Raw genomic sequence first — 21,732 nt, 5'->3', positions numbered from 1 at the left:
TACACTTATTTCGCCGTCTCCTTTGACGTAGTCGTCACTGCCACTGCCGGTTCTGTATGTCGTCATTGACGTCTCCTCCCTCTCCCCCCCCCCCCCCCCATCCCACAATGCTCACCGACCGTAGTCACTTTGATATAATATTATAATATTTAATACGATTGTTGAATGTCGATGTTTTTATCATTATTGTGAGATATTATCACTATAGGTATGCAGTTTAATAAAATTGTATATATTAATTTGTTTGGATATGTTTTGAAAAATCAGAATTTTATAGTTACCCGACAATCGTAAAATTTTCAAATAGAGATTGCTGGGTAATTTTTCAAAAAAAACGGAGTTTTAATTATTTTATACGTAGGTGCAGTCCGTTCAGTAATTGTTTGTGATGCTGTGCGTCGTAATCTATATAATATCCTATGTGTATTTATTTTTGAACCAGCAGTACAAGCAATAATATTATTAACATTTTACTGTTACAATTATTTTTAATTGTTAAGCACACAGTATACACAACACGATGTTGAAAATATATGCACAGTTAGCTCATCAGTATTTGCCGATGTTCCTGACCACTACTCGCACACACACACACACACACACACACACACACACACACACAACCTGTCGGTTAGATTAGGTTATGGGTATGGTATATTGGTTTTCGGGCGTGCGCGTGATATTATTTTACGCTCCTGGCCCGCGCAACTTAAAGGAATACTCGAGTGTACTGAAATGGATACAAATATTTTTAAAACTATTCCGTATTTGATTTTATTTAATCATATACTTCGATATTATGGTTGCTTTTAAACACTTACTGCGATGCCGTCGTATTCGATGGGTGACAGTAACGGTACTTGAGATCTATTGATACTGGAGCCCTTCATTTCAAAACAGCTTCGTCATGCCCACTTCCCGTACTTGGTACAATCTAAAAATAAATACATATTTTTTATCAGTTTACTTTGGATAGACCTACATAGCATTTACTTAATCTTAAAACAGCTTATCGAAAAAACAATCTTTGAAAACTCATATAAATCCAGCGCATAAAAGATAATACAGCTTCATCATAATTGAGAATATTTTCCTCATAATGTTCATTAAATTATTGTTTTACACGATATTATTATTACCTATAAGTAATATATTTTGTAAATTGTTCTTAAAAAATTATAATTCATAACACAATGAAACTAATACGCCTATAATATATTTGATGTAAAACCACTAAAACTAAATATTATGTTATAGGTATGCAACAATAATGTCGATGTGTTGAGCATCTTACAAAATAAAAATTTACTTAGGAAAGTTAAGTCTTGGATTATTTTATATTCATACTATAGACTCTAATTACGTTAGCTATTTCTTTTTGTATTATTGTGAATGGTATTTGCATAATGTCCTGTAATAATTATTGTGTTAAAATAATTTAATTATACACTTTACACCTACCTGTCTATTGTGTTTTTAGACAGTATATAGCTTTAGCATTCTAGTGACTTTCTCAAAATTGCATGGATTCATTCAAAAACATATTTTTATAATTTACTTTCTGTATAAGTAAAAGGTATGGATAATTCGTACATATTAATTAATGTACTTCTCACATTCGTCATGAAATAACTTATTGATATAATAGTTTAAGAACATAAAAACTATATTTAAATTTTGATTTCCCGAGCACCGTCTAATGTTTGGTATTTTCTATTATTATTCATGAAAGTAAACGGAAAAGAACGTAGTAGAAAATATAATTTTATCAATCGTTAATTTTCTATAAAATCCTAAAAAAACTGTTTTATTGTTATTAACCTTATCATTGTGTTTGTAGATCTAATATTTTATTTGCACATTATGTTATTATTCTATCAAATTAACAAGCTAAAAATAAACTTGAATCTTTGAAATTGGTCAATACTTCTAGATTACCAATTCACACGAATGACAAAATTCAATGTCAAAAAACTAGGTCAAGAATGATATTCAATGAATAGGTATGCAATTGTTGTGATTATTTTCTAGAGCTATAATAATGTACGGTAGCCATGACAATTTAAATAACTTTCATATATTATTCAAAAATCCCATTATTATTTACCAGGTACCACACACGCATTGTCCAATGACTAATTAAAACAACACCTGTCTCGACTCTCGACGATATATTATGATAACATAGACATATTATATTATGATAATATAACATAATATTATAATATTTGTTTAAATATTCAAACCTAACCTTTAGAAATATTTAATGTTGTATGGCTTACACTTTCCATGAAATATTTTCCCATGTTTTTTATATGTAATAATGGTCCTGAAAATTCAATTTATTATTAATATAACATGCGCAAATCCCGAATTTTTTCCTACATGATTAAATAATTATTAAATATATAGGCATGACTTTTTTTAGCTATTATTCTTTACATTACCTATTTGTTTTGATGTAATTACTTGAAAACTATAAACAGTCACTATACCAGTGATTTAATGTATTTTATAGTAATATAAATTTTAATACTCCTGTGAATAAAAATGTACGGTTTTATTTATGACGTATCAACTTTTCATATTTAAGTAGCTAATTTGTACAAGTTGTATTGAACATACAAGTATAAAATATGTATTCAATGAAATATGTTTTGAAATTGTAAGCAATCTGATATTTTCCAATCGAATTGTAATGTTTCTTTGTAAGACGTTTTCCATATTATATTATATTTTAGGTAGATTCATTATCTATAGAAAAAATGTTTGGTAACATTTTAAAAACATTGTTTCCATATTTGTAGTTTAGCATAATATTTTAAATTAATTTAATTGATCAAAACACAAAATATAATTATGTTCAAATAGTTGTATTTGAATTTATCATAAGTACATAATGGACACATTTAAATATATCATACTAAATAGTATGTCTTTGACGTCTGTGAGTTATATTCGTAAATAGTAATTTACTAACAATATAGGACATACAACCACGATGAACACTACATCGCTTAAGTGTATAGAATTGAATGAAAACGTTTTATGCTATTTTCTCTCTGTTCGTGTATAAATTATAAAAAGTAAAAAAAAATGCTAATGGAACTAATGTACTCGTCATTATTATGATGAATTTCTGTAGATGAATTTATATAGAACATTATGTGACACATAAAAAGTGTAGCAATTCTATACATTGATCAGTCTATAAGCAGTCATCAATCCACTTGAATGCAATCTGCTTTTGATTTCACTCTAAAATAGTTTAGGCCTTAAAAAAATAACATGAAACCAATATTATGTGTATTTCTAGAATTAAAACTAAGTATGGTCTACGGTGATTTTGGTAAACATATAGAGCTAGTTAGGTAGCTGAAATAAAAATAAAAATTAGTGCTAATGAGTAATGGTTAAGAATTTATTAAGATATTATTAGATTATATTAAGCTTGGTTTCAACTAATAATTATACCGTTTCATGTGAGGTTGAATATTATAATATTCAGCTTGTGTTCATAGTAGGCAACGTGTTACTAACATGTTGTTCCCTACTTATTATTTATTATATGTAAAGAACACGGACACGACACGGTATAGTGGAAGCCCGGCTTTAATCAATAATTTACATGTTTAATAACAAATATTAATTGTTCCACAATATGATTAGTTTACACCAGCTGTGGTTACGGTTGTTCGGGTTTAATTGATAAAACTAAATTAAAGTTTTTATACATTTTAAAGATTCCATAGGTAGATTATAAAAAAAATATAGTATGACAGTAAAAAATGTAATTAATTGTTGTACTCATAAAGTGTAGAGGTGATGAATGCGTACTGTGGAGCTACGTCCAACTAGCCTTCTTTACTTTGCACACGAAATAGCATTGTCAAGCATACATATTATATACTAAATAAATAAAATTAACCAATCAAGTTGATAGGTATCATTATTTAATATTAGTTTTGTTAGAAATTTTATTATTCAGGCCAATTATTAGAACCATGTTTTAGAACAAAGTTCTAACGTTGAAATAAAAATAGCTAAAATAATGTAATTTTGTGAGTAAAGAGTATTTGTTTTAAAAAGATCTTATGGAAATTAAAAGTTGTATTCAATTGAATGGTTATACTGAACATCTAAATCAGTTTTGATTTTATGAACCTATTACAAATAAAGGTTTTAATTTTACAAACTAATTTTTGTTTAGATCTGCAATTTTTTTTAAATATTTAAATTTCAAATTTTGACGAAATTCGTAAATCACTGATGTTTTCAAATCATTAGATTTTCAGTTTAATACTTAAAGACCAAGTCTTAAAAATTTAATAAAATTAACTCATTAAATGTTATTAGATATATTTTAAAATATCAAAAACGATCAATAACAGTCACAAAACTCAAAACCTATTATACAGGCTAGTGAGTTTTCTGTTTTTTTTTTTAAATATATAACTTAAATTAAAATGTTCATGTATTTAATCATTTTTATTTGAGACATACAAATTTATTGAAACATTAGAAAAAAAAAATTAATTATTAAGGTGTAAAATGATTTCTCCGTGAAAAAAAATATATTACAAACTATGCATATTTCGTTAAACATAACTTTACAGATATAAGAATTGATACACTAAGGAAAATATTTTAGCTATTTTGAGCTAAAATTCAATACTTGAACGTATGTTATTATTTTTTGAACATAACCAACCATTATAATATGTGTATTTTGTATATGTATGCACTATGCATTATTATGATTTATGAGACAAATTTTCTATAGAATCCACTTTTATTTTTATTTCGTTCCAGAACTCTATAAATAAAATACATAGATTTACGATATTTTGTAAATTATAGAAGTTTCCGTAAGTTTTTTAACACTTTAAACAGAGTAATTCCGTTTGTTGCTGTAAATAGATCTTTTTCTGTTCCGTGCTTTATATTGTGTACAATATTACTACTTGTTAATTTATACAGACATTTAACTACCGAATTAGAGCCCGAGATTTCATTCAAAACTATGTCTAGTCATATTCCTCAGTTTTTTGTCCCTAGTCCTGATATACATCCAAACAAAAGGATTTGTTCCAAATCGGATCGCATATAACTATTTATGTATTCCGAGCTGTAAAATGTATTTAGTATATTTAGTGACACTATGAATGCATCTTATCGTTGTTTATTACTCAAGCTTATGTTGACCTTAAAATTACATTGGAAAGGACCAGAAGATAAATAGTCAATTTCAGATTATTCACTGATACCAGTGTATAAATTACTGAAAGTGAGACCCGCTATTAAACGATTACATTCAGTTGATAAGTCTCCAGATCAGGAAGACATTTTGCACCGATTTTCAATTTTGAACGAGATCTTTTGGTCATCGGCATACTGCAACCGTGTCGACGGACAAACTTCCACCACTGCTGACCTGCTCCACCTCGCTGCACATACCCGTCAAAGATTTACTCAAAATGTCGCACGTAATGTGTGTACTATGAGTCTTCAGTTTAGCCTCGAGACAATGCTTTGACCAGATGACGAATTCATAACTTGGAAGCCTTGGTATTCTAACGCGGTAGGTATGTTTGGTACTGATCGGCACCGGTTAACAAGTTTAGTAGTCAAGTTGGTTTCCGACATTACGTGCAAGACAACAACAGAAGCGACGCGCCCGCAGGTTAGGTTAGGTTAGGTTTTTCAGCATGGCACGTCAACCATAGTCGCTTAAATCACGCGTGGGCTTTGTACGCAATATAATATAACCTAACGCCGTGTCCTACTGCGTGAATTCGGCGAGTGCGGCGGAAAACAAGACAGGTTGCGTATTTCACCACCGCATCAATCATTTAACGGTGGAAAAGCATGGTTGGAACCATAGACCTATAAACTAATGGACAGCCCATTCCACTCTACCTGCTATCAACGCTAGGGGATCATATAACCATATATCTGAGACAGAAGGAACATTAAGTAGTGAAGGAGCTCGCATAAGGAACTGTATACATTTTACTACTTAGTTGCTTTTTCTCGCTCACTCTATATCGTACTCTTACTTCTCTCTCTAAGCGTTGTCCATTAGTTTATAGGTCTATGGTTGGAACAGAATTCTCACGCACTCGCCGGATTCACGCAGGACACGGCGTAACGACACGATGATATTATTATAACGACACGTGTGCAGTGTTGCCAACTGGAGCCCATCGAAGGATGGGTTTTTATCCGCACCACCACATTTGTAACGTTATTGCTATATCGATATTAAGCTCTCTGGGATATTATTAATGTAAGCATCAGTTGTAGTACCTATAACATAAGTGTCCCTCCATCCCCACATTATTACTTATAGGTACCCATAGGGTTTTTTTTTACTTCTACAGAGTCCATTTTATTACCTATCGCACATTGTTTTACACTACACTATTGCTATTTTATTTTTTTTTCCTTCCATATTGTGTCCTTTATCGGTGTGTATTACCGCCTTTCTTTGCGACTACGATAATATCCCGTAAAATAATCAACCGACGGGGTTAAAACGGGGTTCTAACCTTCGTGCGTACAGTGGTCAATATTTTAAGTACAGTAAATAATAAAAACGTATACCTTTTTGCACGCGAAATATTTTTTTTGTAAAAAAAAAACCATAATTAAGTATTAATATGTAAGGTAGATGATGAATTTACGTTCGATGATAACTTTAATGTAATGCCGGTAGTAGGTATATCCCTGTGTAGGTACATTAATAACAAGTAAAAGTTCAAAAAGTGTCGAAATAATTTCTGATAATAAATTGTCATTGGGTGTACCTATTACTCAGGGAAACGAGTTAAAAAACCTACTATGGTTTATTGTATAATAATATTTTGAATAATATGATATTTGTGATCGTACCTACCTATTATTATAGGTACATGAGAATATAAGACCATACATAGTAATCGCATGAGGAATTCTTGAAAAATAGTCCGTAAAATACTAAAATATATTACGTTCCATGCTGATATTCTGCTGTGTGACATGCAACGCGCGTGAGGAATAGTATATTATTATCAAACATCCCAGTTTTGTCATGCCACAGTGAACATCTTAACCGATGGTCGTACGTTGGGTCGTTGCCAAGAACAACCCATTCACAAAACGGTTATTGTCATGTACATTACACCTAACCCTCACACAAATCCGAAATAAAATAAAAAACATAAAAAGCGACCTAATATTTTTTTATACGTTCACAGTTTCAACAGTTAAGCTTATGTTTTGTCACACTAAGTACCGCGATTTAATCGTTCAATTCTTAAACAATGTGTCGTTAAAAAGAATAATAATAATAACACTTTATCTCTATTTCCGTCGAATGTATGTGTATATATTATATTGTATGTTTATGCAAGAACATATAATATAATACTATTATGTTCACCACTTACTCGTAAAACGGTTTATATACCTACGTTGTTGATGAATAAAAAAAATATCTGTAGAAAATAGCATATTTGTAAACACTCGAATTAAAGTAACTAACAACATGTCAATATATTGCTGATGAATATATGAAAATATTCTCTATGATTATTTTCAATTGAATAATAATAATAATAATAAAATAAATTAAGTAAAATGTTTAGAAAATGGCAGTAGATAGTAACCAACAAGTAAAATACTACAATAAAATATCATATTATACCTGCAATTTAAAATTAAAATAAAATGTCATAATTGATTTTGAAATAAAAATAAATAACCAACAATCTGTCATGATAAGACTCATTTTCTTAATAATAATATATTTTTTGATTAATTTACTCTATCAGTAGGGGACGCATAATCAAAGATGTCCGTTGAGGTTATACGACTTTGAGGTAATACACGAACAATTTATTAATTTATCAAATAATCACTTTTTAATCAAACACCAAGTCACATTATATTATATTTTAATATAATCACCCATGTTCCGTACCAAATATTTATGAGGATAAAAATGTTTGTCTCTCATCCACATCTATACTTAATATAATATATAATATGGGCTATTAGCCATTAGGGATTTATTTTTTTTTTTAGGGATGAAACTTTAAATTTATCGTAATATCGATTATATTTAATGTATTTCCGCAAACTTTATTATTACAGTGAAACCTGTCGAATAAAGAATACACGACACTTTTCAAGTAACAAGAAAACCTGGTCTCTTTGTACGTCATATAGGATAACCTTTGATAAAACGGAACCTTACTAACGTGTAACGGAAAGCAAATGAGACGAAAAACTTCCGGAAGATAATCGCTGTTTGGTACAATATCGACGACGTCGTGTACATTATACAATATATTGCATGACGATTTTGTACTGGTATAAAAGTAATTACACCGTACGCTGTCCTGTTTTGGACGTTAATTGTTTTTTGTTTTTTTTTTTAATTTTCTGGGTCTATTTAAACCTATTTTATGGATGACGTGTGAGGATCCGATGGACCAAACTATAATTATTCAAATTACCTAAAATATCGGAATTATAGGTTAAGAAATAATAATAATGGTACCTAATAATATTATTTTACAATAGGTAATACATTTCGAGTGCCATGTTATATCCTAGAAGTGTGCCGGGAACCCGTCAGCTGCACGTACTGTAGGCAGCCCTTATCCCCTTTTATAGGTGTCGGTGCAGATTGCTTCCACAATTGCGAACTGTGGGACGATGAGTGGAGGGGAGATGACTGTGTCGGATTACTCAATCCCAGATTAGGTCATTAACACACGTGATGTATACATAAAGGTATACAATATATTTTAGTAGTTTAGTATAAGAAACTGGTGGTATGAGGGGTTGTCATGGGCAATTTTGGTTGAAGGTTTTTGTATTCATGACCCTGATGTATGTACGGTTGGATTTTAAACTCGCAGATGTTGTGTATTGTAAATGTTAGTTTACTAGTAAAACAAATTGTTATAAACGACCAGCAATAAACACCGTGAGTTATTCCAGTTCGTAAACTACAGAATATTACAATCACGTAGGTAATATGATTATATTTGATTGTAACTAGTTCAGTTTTAAACAAATTAAAAAGTAAAATGAGCCAATTTCTATTTTATTCGATAACAGAATTATCCTTCCCTGATAGGATTTTAGTTTGATTCCAGTGGTAATTTCACAGTATTTGACATTTTTCGATTGGTCAGTAGTAATAAATTGTAATAGGTACTATCCGACTTTTCAACACCCATTTCAAAGACCATTATTGTTAATTTACCGAACAAAAAATAAAATCCAATGTAGGTAATAATGATTTTCAGTCCACATTGTTTACTAAAAATACTTCATGCACAATAATTTACATTTATTCTTAAAATTTAGGCAAATACTTAGAGCTGATATTGAATTTACAAATACATTTTTTAGGTAAATTGACTGGTAAAATTTGTAAATTGGTAAATTTTTCAAATCATTTTTATTGTGTTATTTTACTTACCTAACATATACCTAAAACTGTTAATGCAGACATTAATTAATATTTATAATTTACAATTACATTATTAGTCATGGGTATATAATATTATTATTCATTTTTTTTAAGATATTATCATTAGTTGTATCACATATACTATTATAAAATATATAATATAATAACAGATAAACGATTAATGTAAGAAGTAACATAAGTAATTTTTTTACCGCGTAGATAGTTGTCAGATATAATTTTTCTGCCGAGCAAGAACTAACATATTATTGTGTATTTTTTTTTACCTGGTAGGTCTTGTATACATCGTCTGTTCATAAACTCATACATAAGTGAGGTCCGATGCACAAGTCCTCAAAACCTTAGGATGTACACTTTTAAATTATGATAATACATTATGTAAAATTTAATTTATTTCAAATGCTATAGTGGAAGTTATTAAAAATATTTTACATAAGAAAGGTTTTAAAAATATTGTCAAAAACATACACCAACAAATAATACGAAAATAATAACATACTTTGAATTTTAATCATATTCGTTTTTATTTGTTGTGTATATAATCTTATGATAATGAGAAAATATTCTGTAAATACACTCATACAGTTTGATAAAAAATCACTGAACATATAAAAAATTATACGATCCAAGGTTATTTCTCAAAATGTACTTATTATATTCATTTTTTTTAGATTTTAGATTTTGTAAAATATCTTTATTTCTAATTCAGGAAAGTCAGGGCTTAAAAATGCATAGTTAAAAATAGAGAGACTAGATAACCGATTTCTTGTACAGTTGTGGGTGTCAAGTGTACCTTGTCTTGAGTAAGTCACTGTAATGTTTATTATATTAAATTTGAATTCAATAATAAATCATTGCATAGTTGTTTTTCGTATATTATTCTGAGCGTAGGTGGTCTGTCAGTCTATATATGATTAACTATTAAGTATATAGACCGTAGGTTGAATTATTTTATGTATTATTTAGATTTTTTGATTTCAGCATACTTATGATAAATCTTTTATTAAATATTATTAAGCCTTAGCTATATTAATTGAATATTTTATACACATTTAATTGCACAATGTCATGATCTTCTCGAATCGGATCAAATTTAAATTTAAAATCTTTGTAAAAAAAAAATGGTCCCAATGTATCATTAGTATTTTTAAAAATGTGTAATATAAATTTAGGAGGAATCTTATACTATATTTTACAAAATGTTTGACTGAGCAAGCATTTTTTTTATCGATATTTATAGAAAATAAACTAGAAAATATTGATTATAAGAAATTTTTGTTTTACTCGTTATTACCTAATTTTGTCAACATTTAAACTTCAGAACCGAACTAGTATTTTATAAAAATCAAAAATATTTTGTAACGTAGTTAAATATATAAATAAACTCATCTTCTTATATTTTATTTGATGTTATTTTTATCATAAAGCTTCTTCTTAAATAGCTCATTTATTATACTAAATTAACTTTTTAATTTACTAAAATCTTAATCATAACCATACAGTTTGCTTTTTGTAATTTAATAACAAACTATATTTTAATCTTTATAAGTAGGTAGGTAAATACAATATGTACAAGTGTCAGGTACCCACATATATATAATATATTGAACTGTAAATTGTTTTCCCGAAACGTAGTACAATATAATACATATAATATAATGTACCTTTATTACTACAACCTATAGCGATATTGTATAAAAATATGATATGTGTACAGTTTTTACTTCTGATGACGTGCTAACAACTTAAAATCAAACATTCATATAATCATATACATTAATTCACAATATTAGGTTCCTTGCATCGAGTTGGATCAATTGTGTATAATAGATGCTTTAGTATAATATAATAGAATAATATAGTATTATATGGAACTAGAGTTCAAAATCGATTAGGATACATTTTTATCTTCTAAAAAACTAAGTGTATTGCAAAATCAAGGTCATGTCCGTGGCATTTGGGCCTCAAAAATGTATAAAATAATAAAATCTTTACGATCGTAACTTTTTTGAGGGTCCTAAAGGAGATAGGCAGGGTCCAGAACATAAATACGGACGATAGCCCTGGGTGCGATTTAACCTTGGCACTCTGAGTCAGTTTGTCGCTGATTCGTGTAATAATTTATGTTATTATAGAGGAATAAATGTTGTAAACTCCAAAGAAAAATTCATATAACTAGTGTTAAAAGCACTTTCCTGCATATCACATATTAATAATATAGAGTATGATCAGTTGTCGAGTATTTCGATATTATTATTTATAACGAATTGTTATTTTTTCTGCACTGTTAATTTAAATAATTATTGAATATTAAATATAAATACTTACAACACGATTTAAGAAAATATTACTATTTATCAATATGCAAGTCTAATCTACACAAATATACGCATTTATAATAATATGTATTTCGATTATATGAAAATATAATGACCTACAGATACATAATATATACCTATTACCATTTATGGTTGGTTATGAATCATAACTTATGACCAATGATATTTTCCGTACTTAGTCAAATTAACTATTTCAAATTTGTACTATAGGCAGTACAAGCTACAATGATGATTATTTATGATTTATGCATTCGTAAACTTTGTTTCGGACTTCTATAAAATATAGATTGCATGAAAACATTAAGCCTTTTGAAACTTTTCGAGCAATTGAAAGTTAATATTAGTAATTTTAATATCCATCATAATATATAAATTTATTTATTTGTATATTGAAGTGTGAAAAGTATACAAATATGAGTTATAACACTTTCATCGCATACAATTCCTGTAATAAAATATTAATTTAACTAATTTAATTGGTACACTTGTAAAAAGAAAATTATTATTTGTTCGATTATTATAACATAAACAATCTACATAAATTAGTGTTTTTAGAAAATTTTACAAGCTGTGTAAGTACATGTGTGCACCTATAGAAAATTATAATGCAAAATCACACACATTAGGTGTATAAAAACTGTAAACAAAATTATAATATTTGTGTGAAAATGTGAAAGAAAATAATATATTAGTATTTCCATGTATTTATTGCGTGTGTAAGAAATACTAACTATGCATGATGATTATATTTAGTATTTTAATTTATTCATATTGTTTGTAAGTATTAAATTGGTACTTGAAAGTTAAATTAGAAGTATCTAACTATGTTTTATTATAATTACCTAGTTAATTTTTATATAATAATACATGTTAAGAAAGTTATAACTTATTTAATCTTAATCAGTGTTACTTATAGCATCTTCGATGAAGTTTTAAATGTAGCAATACATAATATTATAATTATGGTTATGATATACAGGGTGATTCTCCAAGCATGCTTACCCCTTTTTTTTTTCAATAATACGATTTTTGAATTTTTAAATAATCTTAAAAAAATTTAAATTTTGAAAATATGGCCTTTAAGTATATTTAAAATGCTTAAAATCAGAATTTTATAAATTCATTATTTAAGGAAAAAAATGTAGGCGAACATGCTTGGTAAGCCCCACTGTGGTATTCATATGATTTTAGTATTTATATAAGCGTATGTGTATTGTATATATTTAATATCTTTAAAAATAATACCAGGAGTAAAATACCTACGTATTATTAATAGAATTTGTTTGGAAGCAATAGAACATTGTTTATTTATTTTATCGTAATATAATGGATTTACATAATATTATGATCAAGTAAATAGTAACCCAACTATACGGCTAAAATAGTAAAATATGATGTACCTAAATATTTTTTATATGTACCGCAGGTATTTTCATAGTAAGTTCTTATCATACTATAGTGGTTTTATGTTGTATATTGGGTAGGTATTATGTATTGAATAACATATAACATTTAGGTGTATGTATATTATGTAGAGACGTGAGATCGGTATAAATTATGTACCCGGTAAATATTACGGGTAAAAGTAAAATTATGTACATTTTACAAGGGTTCTTTTAAAGTTGTTAAAATTGAGTGACCCTTCGTTTTAAATGTTTTTACAAGCGTAATAAGTAATGACTATAATTTAGGTACCTTCTAATGTACTTACTACTCTAAGACTACACGTACAGACATACTGTATTTCGTCTTATTATATATTTTGAAAATGTTAACACTGTATTAAAGTATTAAACACACGTGATCAATAATTTCGCTACCACTTATTTACATGGTTCGAATTTTAAGGAAATATTTAACTATTGTGTGTACTATCTACCTATGTTTAATATATTTTGTATTGTTATCACTTACCTAGTATATATATATATTAATAATTATTAATATAATTTTCGTACATTTCATAACTCAATAATAGTAAAAAAAATATATCATCTATATTTCATATTATACTATATTATATTATATTATCATAATATATTGTATTATAGTATGTTATCAAACCGATGGCAGTATTTTCTTAAAAAATAATAATAAGCCAATACATTTCATAATTCAATAATTTATTTAAAAAAAATATATTTATGTTTTTATTTTATGGTTTATTTTGTGTAGGAACTGACGTAAGTGGGTAGGTAATTTATGCGTCGTGTAAGAACCAAATAGAACATACGTACCTTTTTTACCGTTTAGGAACTTAAACGTCTTATTTTTATATTTATTTAGACATTTACACAACTCATTTGTAGGAATTAACGTATGTAATTTTACCTGCTACTCTCGTGTAGGAACTTGAGATTCAGATATGCACAACGCGAATATCAAGACATTAACAAATACGTTTTGCGTGGATTATTTTTCCTTATCATAACGTCATCGTATTATACTATAATATCCTATACAAACACTTAACATAGGTATAAAACTAAATGGTTTTCGGATGTTTTTAAAGACATTTTTATTAGAAAATCCAATGAATTAAATATAATAAATTATGATCTATATTAGTTATAAACTATTTTATCTAACATCCACTAAAATTAACATAATAATAAGACGTTCTATAATTTTTGTACCGTGGGTACAAAAAAAAACGTAAATATTCCTAGACCATAAAATTAAACTTTACCAGTAAGATAAATTATTATTATTTTTTTTTTTAAAAGGTAAGAGTACCGTAAAGTTATCATTGAAGTCATCGACCACGGTTCGTGACATGATAATAAGGTCGTTTCAGATTTTTATTGTTAACAAGAGTGCATTATACGAGTAATGGTGATTGGGGTGGGTGATAAACAAATTCCAATCGCTATTATTCTCTGCGTGACCCGTATACGATCGTTTTGAACCATGTTTTTTTTGTACGTTAATTTATTCTAATGTCCCATCGATCCTCAACTTACCACTTTTCCTTAATTCTCAGAAGAATACCAATGTGTAGACAAATCCATTTTCACTATTTCTCAAAAATTTCATATAGTCAAGAACTCAACATGTAGTTTTTTTTAGTTCACGAAATAGTTTATATTTTATAATATATCCTAATTACTGACTTAGGTACTTAATAATAAGGGTTAAAAGCTGATCATAGAATGTTTGGTGGAGATTTGCCAAAAAAGTTAAAATTAATTGAGTCAATTATTGGTCATTAATAAACAATAATATGTAGTAAGAAGAATATATTTCCAGCCATACCTGTATTTAATAAAATATTATTGAAATCAAATCAATAATACATTAAAAAAATATACACATATCCATAAATATTAATATACATTTATATCATTTAATATTTATTAGAATTAAATTTATTTTTTATAATATTCTATAAAATTTAATTTTCAATATTCAAATCTGAAACCTTTTGAAAAACGTGAATTTGAACATTAAAAATGTTTCTGTCTTTTGAAAATTCAAGCACAATTTATTTAATGCATCTTATTTTACAAATAATAATATTTTTTAATATTTATAAAACAATAACTAATTTAATGATTAAATGATTTAATGATTGTTTACTTTTCCACCTTTTAAATATGGATTTTTTTTAAATATTTTAATTAATTAAACAAATATTGAATAATATTATCAAAATGTATATTGTTTTATAACCAATAAAAGTAATTAAGTTTTCATAATAATAATAAAATTTGCATTAAATAATGAATTTACCTATTCAAACATAAATATTGGGAGTTTGATTAAGGGGGCAAGAATTTGTTAGATTATGATTATGTAGTGATGTGGTGCATAATGTTCAGCCTCGTCTGTCAAAATATGAATGGTTCTATATTAAAAATACAGTCTATATTATAATATTTATACAAGCAACTATTTAATAGAAATAATTTTTCCTTTACTTTGATTATTAGAAAATAAAAATAAAACTGGTACCTAACATAATTTATATTTCATATGATTCGTGTAATTAAAATGTACATGATAAAGTAACAGGTGAAACATACACCTTGCGTTTTAATTTCAGTTTTTTTCTCAAACATATTATTTTTTTCTAATATTAAAGAAAAATTTATTTGTTCACCATAAAATACTAATTACATGAACCGTGTGCTGTATGTAATATACGTTAATATGGATGTACATAAAAATGGCATCAGCGGTCTAAGATAAACGATAATTTCGAAGGGCCATTCGATAGGTTGAACTTGTAGTTAGTGCATATACCAAAAATATTGAAGGCTTCAGTTTAGGCAACCAGAACTGTGCCTACTTCCCATCGATACGCATTAATTAAACACACAGTTATTGTACTGTAATAGTGTAATATTTTTATATTGTAGACTGACTCGACAATGGACAATAAGGATTTGACACGCGCCGAAGGTGTAAGGGAAACAAGCCATACAGCGGAAAATAGGATTGTGTAGTTTAAGTATACGGGGGGGGGGGGGGGGGGGGGGTGCGTCTCCCTGAGATCGGATCGGTATTGTACAATGCGCACAACACTCGGATACAATCTCACAACTAACTTATGCTACGAAAGTCTATCCAATGATTACGATATTGGTTGAACGATCCAGATTGTCCTGTGAATCAGCGACTGAGGTGGAGCAGATGATTCGGCCGATCCACGCAACGCGTATTGCACCTGGACGACCTGGGTGGCCACTCACACAACTGGCGGACTTACGCCAACGGAGAGCGATGCCAATTATAATGATCTCGAACGACTCGAACAGATGATGTCGCAATGATCACATTATCGCAATAATTCTCATTGACTAGTCAATCCGGACTATACAACAGAGAAGAGAGGTATTTTATGAAAGGAACCAAATAAATAAGAACTCACCGAATCGTAAGCGACGCACGATTTATTGGTATCTGTGGTATAAATGATCTGCAGATACAATATCCGCGAAACGAAAGAGAACACAATGATTATGATTTATGGTGTCATCTTACTGACGACAACAATTGTAACGTGTAACTATATTATAGTTAAAAAGAATACGAAAAAGGGAGCTGCTGCGACAGCGATCGTACCCAAAAACACGAACACGAGTGACAAAAAACGAACCGTGTTAGGTCATGTTGACAAACTGTAAAATAAAAAACAAAATAATTGATATAAGTTATGGCGTTGTTTGCATTGATTCAGCAAAGACATTAGAATTAATTTTGTATGGACTGGATCATACTGTGTATAGTGCGTATAGTAAGAGAGGGTAGGGTAGAGAGAGGGGAGAAATGAGTTGTCCATTGTACGCATAGACCTATTAACAAATGTAATTTAATAGGACTATGATTGTACGTGCTGTTCGTTCTAGCCGATAAAAATGTGGTGACGGACATGCTGAAAACAGCGACATGAACAAATTGTACAGAACAAAAAATACGTGTTGGCATTTTTTTTTTATTTTTTATCAAATCACATAAATAAAATGAAAAACCCATTTAATTGTGACTATTGTGGCGCAAAACTCAAATTTTTTCATACCAGTGGAAATCGTTAAAACCTAAATTTGTATACTTACTTATTATTTATTACATAAGTTATAATAAAGTTCAAGATATATATTATGTTCCTAATCTCCGTTATTAAGGCGATTAAACTATTAGGTAACTTTTGTGAAAGTAATTTTAAAAATAAAATCCCTGCTAAGTATTAGATAATAATATATCAAAAGTCACAGTATTATACGATATATTTTTTTTTCAATAATATATTTCCATCTTGACAAATTATAGGTATTATTCATGCCTGAGAAGGTATAGCGAAAAAAATGAAATACAATAATCTTCGGGATTTGAAAACACAAAATATCTATAAGTTAAAACTTATATCAAACTAAGAAGACTCTTTTAATAAATAATTCACTATTATATTTTTCTTATAAACAAACCATTGTTCTATCATGAAAATGTTATTAACATATGTAACTGTGCAGGTCTTACTTGGTATAATAGTACATGACGGATGTGTAAATATTAGTACTTTTATTAAGACATTTTCACAATATGATAATATATTATTCCGCACACTCAGACTTAGGTAGGTATATATTATTATGATGCACAGGTGTCTTACCTCACTGAAACCATTTCTCCGTAATTTATGATTGATCGAATTGAACGTGTCTAGTCATGTGAGTGACAATGATAATAATAAATCTTATCTTGGCATCCGCATCATCGCTTAATGCATTAATAGATTTCTAATTGGAAACCACACGAGAATTTTACACATGTGCCATATGTTTCCTCTCACGATACTAACTTACCCTAATTCCCGAGCTAACAAGTTACACCAATGCCTCGATAAAATGCTTTCTAACACTTAAAATATTAAGTTTCATTATTACTGTTTACACAGTACGGACAGCTAAAACAATCGCAGTCCAATGAGACCCTATGAGTTTATTAGCTATATATATATATATAAAGTTAATATACTTCATTGGTTAGTGTGTTGAATTATTCAGTTAAAATTAAATCAATAATAATTCAAAATAGAAAAAAACCATAAAAGTAAAAACCACGAGGTAAGAGTGTCAAACTTGTACTATATTATGTAGAAATGAAACATTATACATTTCGTACAAATGAAAAGAAGACACAATGATTTATGAACGTTGCTAACATGAATATTATAATGGATCTCTGTGTTTGCAGGACATGTGGTGAAATGTGTCATCAAACATACACGTTGGAGAATATGCTGAGATATCTAAACACCTAACCATAAAAAAAAAATATTATGATTATTAATAATACGTTAAAATGTTGACAAAATTATTTTGTAGTAGAAATTCATAATATTTTAAATGTTAATGCCTATCTTAAGCTTAAAAACGTAGTACAATATTTCTTTTAATGGTATTAAAAAGAAAAAAAAAGGCTTAGCGTAAAGCCACATACATTTTTTATTGGCATTGGGAGTTCAAATGTTGAACAATTGGATAATATTTAAATTTAAAAATAATAACAATTTGCCTTAAAATGATTTTTTTTTTTATTATCATTTGAAATTGAAATGTCGACAGTACCTAAAATGTTCAAATTATTTTGTAATTGAAAGTTCATAGCTAACAGTTGGTTTATAACGTGATATATAATTTTCCCGAAAAAATAAATGTCTTATATTTACAATATTACAGTATAATATGTTTTTATTTGCATTTAACTTCAAGAATCAAGAAAGTATAATAATTTATCCTTGGTGGGGAAGTTAAGTCCCCCACACCTCCCCACCATAAATACGAAATAATTATTGCATTGTTGTTATTATGTACGATCATTACTACAGAAGACACTGTTATTAATAAATTAATTTAAGCCTGAATAGTTTTTAATATAATTTATGAAAATTTAACCAATCAAAATATTGTTTTGCAATATTATTCCTTATTATAGTTAAATTTAAATATTTTGAATTGTTTAGTTTAGTTTATTCTAAAGAAAACTTACTATCAATCGATATCCTTTGAACATATATTATGATGTCATTGTTGTGGGTTTCTTTTATTTAAGTACTGCTGAAAACTACAAAAATACAAATATTGATATTTAAACATTTTGTACTAAAGTGTATCCAAAAATATTATGTTTTCCTGTTGGAGAGGAGAAGGCAAACATTTCACAAGTCACTAAACAGGTTTTTTCAATTTTTTCTTTAACTAAAATAATTCGCACAAAATAATTCTCACTAATTATACTAGGTACCAACACTAATTTTATTTCCAAAAAAAAATATTTGAATTCTTGTATGAAAATGGGAGACATTTGGCCAGGTAGGACAAATTACAACTCACCAATTTTAGTTGATGATACACATTTTGTCTGGCTGATATTGTATTTATTAAGCACATTTAAAAAAATTAATATTTAATAAACATTTATTTTTGTACAGTTGAGTAGCTTGTTTGTTCTGACCTCATATATATTTATGCGTTAAGTGCCGATTATAGAAAAAGGAATTTCCTTAAAGTCCACTAGCTGTACTTATTATCACCATTAAACGCATTTGCACGCTAACTCAATAATGTAGTTTGTTTCACAATTGTGTATATTTTACAAATTGCTTGTTCATTTTGTATTTCATTGTATTTTTCTTAATTTTAAAAGTTATTTAACGTGACGGGAATAATAATTAATCTTAAACTATACTATACCTTTTAGCTATATTTTATTTCTAAGTATAAAAGCTGACGATGAAATAGGTAGGTGTTTAAATATAATTAAAATTAGGAAATACATAGAAAATAATATATATTATTTCAAACTCGGAAAAACTAAATATAGGTATGTGTTATTGACTCATTGTTATCAATATTTGTGAAAAGAAACCCACATACGATTAGACAGTAAATGCATTTTGTACGATCTTCAATAATACATTTAACTTTCTTAGAATAAATTTTAATAAATTGTTATTTTTTATATTTTCAATCAGGTAATACGTTTACCCACTACCCCGTAATACTTAATAGCAACATGCCAGCATATTTTTCATATTTAACAATTTTAAATGACATACATTTCACATAGGTTTTCATATTGATGTATTAAACATGTTTTAGATAAATGCCAAAGGAAGTCAAACTTCCCATTCTATTCTGCTCGATGCTTAAATTTGTCAGAATGATTAATACGACTTTAAAAAACATCTTACCGAGGTTTAAATTTAATGCTGTTTAATTAGTCTTAGAGGAATCTTAAAAACGAAGTTTGGCACAAACAAATAATGTTGACCCCATATCTAAACAATAAAGTTACTCTAGCGCTGAACTCATAAACTCTGTATAATCATTTATATAAATGTTGCTATATAAATATGTCACTTGCTTATAGTGAATAATATTATGTATTAATGTTAAATAGTTTTTAAGTTGATTAATTAGGAAAAACAATAAATAGGCAGGACCTATGTTGTTAAAAGGTAATAATATTCAAAATGAAATTTAAATTCTTTCTTTTTTTAGATAATTATCTTGTTTTGATAGATATAAAAAAAGTCATGAAACATATAATTAATACAATTTAAATACCTATGTATTTATATTACTATTTGTAAAAAATTATTTGTATTACAACATGGTATGAAGCAGGATTATAAATTAGGACAGGGATTTACCACTTGGCTTGAATGGAGGAGAAATTCATTGATAGAGTTCAGTGACATGAAATGACAAAGTTTTAATTAGTAGGTACGTATATCTGTACACTAATAATAATATTATGTTTATAGCCATTTAGGGGTTTCTAATTTCCAGAAATGATATCTGAGGAAATTTCGTATGCATACAAATATTTATGTGTTTGGTAAGGCAATATTATGGAAATATTTGTTAAGTTTTCTGGAAACGTTCAATACTACTTGGAAACTTGCTGCTGCTGTATGGAATACGGATCGGCACAAACGTACATGTAACAATTATTATAAATTAATACGGTAAGTAATTTTAATTATTGTTAATTGTTTACAATATAGGCTTATATTAAACAGTAGGTATCCACCTATATTAATATTATTATGAATTTGTTTTAAAGGATATTATACTGTAAAATTCTAAAATTCTAAAAATATTATACATTTAGAGAACTTTTAATTCAATTTATATTTACAATGATTACCTAGTTAAAAGTTCAGTAACCATATTGTTGTGAGTGGAGATCAAAGACCTTGGAACATAGTTTATAATAATTATTAGATAATCCTTAATATGGGAGGAAAGTACAAAGCAATATGCCAATATACCTTTAATTCAATCAGTTATTTAGAGAAAAACCATATCACCAATATCCAATCGATCGAATAGGATAATTTTAATTTTATGATAGCTCAAAATGTATAAAATAAGGAAAATTGGATAAATGTAATAT

General features: G+C 27.9%; 1 protein-coding gene across 1 annotated transcript in view; it reads right to left on the bottom strand.

Moving 5' to 3' along the window:
• Positions 1–21,732, bottom strand: part of LOC132933939 (uncharacterized) — a 292,866-nt gene that overhangs the window by 138,899 nt on the left and 132,235 nt on the right. Inside the window, exon 3 of the mRNA XM_061000219.1 lies at positions 822–934. Coding sequence (XP_060856202.1) covers positions 822–890 — 69 coding nt within the window. The 5' untranslated portion in view covers positions 891–934. The remainder of the gene's footprint in view (positions 1–821; positions 935–21,732) is intronic.

Source organism: Metopolophium dirhodum, chromosome 1 (assembly GCF_019925205.1).
Source record: "Metopolophium dirhodum isolate CAU chromosome 1, ASM1992520v1, whole genome shotgun sequence".
In the NCBI taxonomy this organism is placed as follows: Eukaryota; Metazoa; Arthropoda; class Insecta; order Hemiptera; family Aphididae; genus Metopolophium; species Metopolophium dirhodum.
The sequence above is the reverse complement of the archived record's forward strand: the minus strand, read 5'-3'. Positions and strand labels throughout refer to the sequence as shown.